Raw genomic sequence first — 5,766 nt, forward strand, 5'->3', positions numbered from 1 at the left:
TAACATGCTTATGTTTAATAACACTTATTTAATAGAAAGACTTTCATTCAAACATTCTTATTGTTTTAATATTTAGTATACATATAAAAATAAAGCTAAAAACTGTAATAAATGTTCTTAATTTTAATAAAATATTTATTATAAGATTTTTTTAGTTTACTCTTTTCATCTGCATCGTAAACTAATTAAAAAGTAAGTTAATGATAAGAGTATTAAAGAATAACTAATATAGTCTTAAACTTTGAAAATAATAATTAAATAAAAATAGTAATATTTTCAAAATAAACTATATATTAGCAACCGACGGATAAAACAAGTAATGTACAATATGAATATTGTATTATTTATTTTTATTACAATATTATATTATATTATAATAGCATAATTCAATTAATAATGTCCGTAATTAAAACTAATAATTGAGTATACTGCTTTTAAGGTAATTTAATTACATTTTTTATTTAAATCTGAAAAATAAAATATTGATTTATTATTAAATGAAGAAATTAAAGTATTGAGAAGATTACTGATAAAAAGAAATTAACTTTATAATAGATTAAACTATATTAACAGATTATATTTTAAATAATATATAATTTCTAAAATATTATTAATAATATTGTAACGATTACAACTTATAAAATAAATACTTTAAAATTGTAATAACTTAAAATTTGTCTAATATCATGTTACATAATAAATTAAACAAGTTAATAATCTTATCTAGTAAATGAATTATCATAATTAACTAACTATAAAATATTGATAAATAATTTTACAGTTCAAAAAAATTAAAGATCATTAAATAAAACTACACTAAGTCTTCTAAATGGTTTCCTTATACCTAATATTCTTTAGACGTAGCCTGTAAACTCTAATGATCTTTGGGAATTGTTCAACAATAAGAAAAGTTTCTCCTTTATTTTTTTTTAGTTTATAAATTCAATGTTTTACATTGTTGGATCTCTATTTACAACAATCATATACTAAGTAATGAGAATAAGATGTGAATTTTTTATATCACATAATAAAATCTATAAAAGTTAAATTAAAACACAATAAAAATAACTTCTATCTCAATTATTAGTTATAGTTATATATGTAATCTCTTTTTTTATATAAAGAAGTACTACATAAATATGATTAAAGATAAAAAATAATTAGTTACTATATTAATTAAATTAGATATTATTTTAGAGATTATTTTTTTTTATTTAAAAAAATTTCTATTATTAATAAAAATTTATAAATTGATTTCTAAATTGGTATCTAAGTTGGCTACAAGAGTTTTAACTACTAATAATTTATATTCTAAATTAGTCTTAGTCTTTTAGATACTAATTTAAAATCTAAAATATTAGTAGCTAAAACCTTAATAGGTAATGATTAGATACTAATTTAAAGATCACTTTATATAAATTTGTATTAATAATAGAAAGTATTTTAGATACCAATAATTTTTTTAGTCTCTAAAATGGTTTCTAACTTAGTTTAATAGTAACTAATTATTTTAATCTCTAAAATTAATTACAATTTAATGATTTTCTTACAATTTTTATTATAAATTTAATTTAATGTAATAAAATTTATTTATAAAATAAGATTTATATTTATTTATATATTATAAAATGTTGTTATTATTAATGGATGGGAGATTTCCGTAATTTTAGTTTTATTTTAATTTTAGTACTTGTTTATTTGACGTGAAAGATCAATAATTGATGGTTCATACAATGATTTTCTTCCAAGATTCATTACTATAAAGTAACGATGAAGAATGCAATAATTGACCTGCACTAACAACTATATGTTAGGACGATCAAATTGTTGGTGGCGCTCAATAAACATATGAAGGAGAAGCATATTTACACATTTTCTTTGTAGAGTTATTGTAAGAGAGCGAAGAATTGTTAAATAGTTCAAAGTTATTATTTAATTAATTATTTTTTAAAAATCATATGCAAGAAAAGAGTCTAACAAAAAAACTAGAAATTTTATCTCAATTAAAAAAAATAGTATTTCATTTATACACGTTAACCTTTAATTAAAATACTAATTTTAAGGACTTGAATGCAAAAAAGGATGATTCAACTAAAAACACTAATCCATAAAAAGAAGAACTTCAAAGTTTAAATTAACTTATAGATGAGATTTTTAACTTAGGACAAAAAAAGTAATGGAACATAAGGATTAATGAGAACTATAATAGTTTGAAATCACTACAATTAATATTTTTTTTTGGATAATGATATTGGCACTTGTTGAATGGGTAACTCTCTTTTTAAGGAAACATCCGAAAGTCCAAGTCTTTGAAAACTTCTTTATCCTTGTGTATTAAGAAATACGAAAATTTAAAGCAACTGGGAAAACCAGTTCACATGAAAGCAAGAATATACTAGTCACAGTGGAAGTTTTTATGGCAAAGATTGGCTATATAATTTGACATTTGCACACTCCACTAGAAAATATCCTTGAAAGAAAGCTTCGTTCCCATATTGCTTTATGGCACTTCTGCGATATTTTAATCTCTGTTAAGCAAACAAAAATGGTGGAAGAGGTCAATGCTTATTGTCTTCTATATTTCCATTGGAAAAATTAAACTAATCTATTATCTTCTAACTATTTACCAAATGGCACGATCATACATTTTTATAGCAGGTTGGAGTCATTTCCCACAGCCATTCTTTTATTAGTTGAATAATGCATGCATACTTTAACATAATCTTTAATATCTCTGTTCTCCCAGTTGTATTTGTTTATAGATAACTCACTTTCATACCAACACATCCCCTAATGCTCTTCAATTGCAAGTCCTAGTCCTACGTCTTTTACCAAAAAATATTATGTTGGAGGTGATGTATTATGTCTTCTTTATATTGATGATAGTTAAACCATATGCAAAAGTACTAAGAAACTTGAAGATAATTAACTAAACAAAACGCAATAAAAATGTTATATATTCGCCATGTTTACCTCAATTATGGGATTCCACTATAGAAGCAAGTTTCACATGTTTATAATAACACTAGCCAGTGAACTGATTTTCTTCTCATCATATGGTTTTGGCCTGATCATTGACGTGTCCAACACATCACAATCCTCCATCAACGTACAATACATGTCAAATTAAATTCATACAACACTCTTGCTTAAGCACTTTTCGTATTTCATTTGTATACTTCTTGTCCCACCTGTACTACTTTCCTCTCTTGTCCTAATCAGATATCAAGGACAGTGATCAGTGAATTATAGAAACAGTACTGGTTCCAAATAAAAGGAAGGTAGGTGACTGTAACATGTTCCAATTTAGAAGAAACTTCAACTCTGGCTAACTTTATGTTACCATCATAATCTTATAATGAACACTTCAATGATTGAGCATTGGCTACTTAAATTTGCATTATATGACCATAAAATTTATGATAAAGAGCTGAGCTGAGGATAATTATTAATAAGCACTTCGGTCTTTGTGCTTTTAGGTGCATGATTGACTTTATAAGAAAAAAAGTGACATATATTAATAGATAACGCATGCGAAAATATTACTGGACTGCTGCTGCAAGCCTCTTTATGATGTTTGGAAGATAAAGGGATTACAGGGTTCAATTTCTAGGAAATCACAATGGGTGGGTTGCATTGGCAAAGTAACAGCAAAAGGAAGCTTTTACAATGTAATTTGAAACAAAGAAAGTGGTTATACTCAATACTAGAAAGTAAAAACTAAACACCCATCCCACAAAAGGCACAAACAAACTCAGTCCAAGTCACAAGTCTGAGATCTTCTTAATTTTTAACTAGAGTCAGCTTCATCAGTAATACGTGACCCTTTCTTCTGTCTTCTTATCATCAAACAAAAAGTTGTTGCAATTGTTATTAGTGCTAATTAGCTGTTTAATTTCCTCTAGACCATAATCCAATGGATTTTGTTCCCACAATCCATTTTGTTTGTCTGTCCACCCACTCACAGTACTAGCACTGCCACTGGAGAACATCATCAACTTGTGAGTAGTATTTTCCACCCCACTGTAGAGGTGATTATCAGCAACACCTATCTGCTCCACAAAACTTGCCTCACCAAATTCTGGCTCCGTGACTTGACTGATCTGGTTGTTGCAGCTCGCATCAGAAGAGCTGCAACTAGTGGCTGCGGCTTCACCACCGAACACAAACATACTATTGTTGCTGCTATCTTTGAATTGGCACTTCTGGGTGGGGTCTATGAAACTCTCTTGTGCTTGAAAGAAGGAATCAGCAGAAGCAGAAGAGTTGTTTCCACTCAGAAGACTTGAAGTGTAGGAAAAGGAGCCGACGCCTGTGAAAGAACCGTGGGGATGGTAGTATGAGTTGCTGTTGTCTCTGAATGATAATGGTGATGAAGATGGTGTTGAGCTTTCAAGGATGGATAAAAGGGTAATTCGACGAGGTTTACTCTGGGGAGAAGGATTCATGGCCATCATTTTCTTCTTAAGCCTGGTGTTCCAATAGTTCTTGATGTCATTGTCAGTTCTCCCTGGCAGCTGAGATGCTATTATGGACCACCTGCACTCAGTGAAAATGTCTTCCACTATAAGAAACGTTCTGACATTTATAGCAGATCTAAATTGGAATGCATGAACTGGTGCACAACATCTAAAATCAAAGTACACATCATATCTGTATTGTACTGAACATATTCTATTTCCAAAAAGTGAAAACGAAAAACATAAAGAAGACTAAAAAATGCTTCCCAGTGTATCCCTTCGATTGTTTCTTCAATTGGAAATTATTTGTACGGTTTAATAGTGCCTCTGACAAGTGAGATGAGAGTGTCAAAAGTGAGAGAGGATGTGGAAATTGAGTGAAAGAAGTGTACCTGCTTCCAATGCTAGCAAAGAGGCTACAGATTACTTCATCTTCTGCATCAGAAAATTGACCATGCTTAATATTGGGTCTAAGATAATTAAGCCACCTTAATCTACAGCTCTTGCCACATCTTTTCAAACCTGCGATAAAAAAACTCAATCAGTAACACAAACACAAAGGAGTAGCAAGATCCTTGCATATCAGCATGCTTTAGCCATCATTAGCACGGAAAATGTAACATGACTCATCATATCTCTACTATGCACTTACCAACTTTTTGTGGGAGGGCAATCCAATTCCCTCCGGTGCCATGTTGCTCTATGTAGTCCTTTAGCTTTGCATCTTCTTCTGGTGACCATGGCCCTTTCTTTACATTTGCCTTGTCACAACAAGGAGCTCTACCCATCGATCTCTTTGTATTAACCCTCTCCCCCTCTCTCTCTGATTGGTTTCTTCAGTGGGAGTCTGAGGAAGGCATAAACTACAAGGATAGTGAAGAATGGAACGTGGAGACGGGCATCAATAGAAGTTTATTCAGATAAGAAATGGCACAAGTCAAAGGGAACAGCCTCTGTAACTTCAATTGTCTTATCAGTTTCCAAAATTATATCATTGATTAGCCTATAGAAGTTTCTACATCACCCTTTTACAAGGACCCTTTTGTGAGAAGGAGTTTATCATGGTCACAATTTAAAGTATCCAAAGTCTGCTCTAAGTTATAACGTGTATGATTTTTTCCCTTGAAAACGATGGTCTAGTGATACACATTTTCAAGCAATGGGCCAAGTCATGAGTAAACTATTGCCAAGTTGAACCTTCAATTATATGCTGCTTCCTTCCACTGCTCATACCTCTTTAGACTCCATCTTCCTTTTAATAATTCTCCATTGATGTAACTTGGGATCATTATCGATTGTAAGAGGT

General features: G+C 29.9%; 1 protein-coding gene across 1 annotated transcript; it reads right to left on the bottom strand.

Moving 5' to 3' along the window:
• Nucleotides 1-3,487: 3,487 nt before the first annotated feature.
• On the bottom strand, nucleotides 3,488-5,766 carry LOC137814474 (uncharacterized). The gene is made up of 3 exons (XM_068617242.1): nucleotides 5,113-5,766; nucleotides 4,853-4,982; nucleotides 3,488-4,539 (listed from the first exon to the last, which is right to left on the bottom strand). Exons 1-3 carry the CDS (start codon nucleotides 5,246-5,248, stop codon nucleotides 3,810-3,812), a joined length of 996 nt encoding a protein of 331 aa, XP_068473343.1. The 5' UTR covers nucleotides 5,249-5,766; the 3' UTR covers nucleotides 3,488-3,809.

This window comes from Phaseolus vulgaris, chromosome 1 (assembly GCF_051622355.1).
Source record: "Phaseolus vulgaris cultivar YP4 chromosome 1, ASM5162235v1, whole genome shotgun sequence".
Lineage (NCBI taxonomy): Eukaryota > Viridiplantae > Streptophyta > Magnoliopsida > Fabales > Fabaceae > Phaseolus > Phaseolus vulgaris.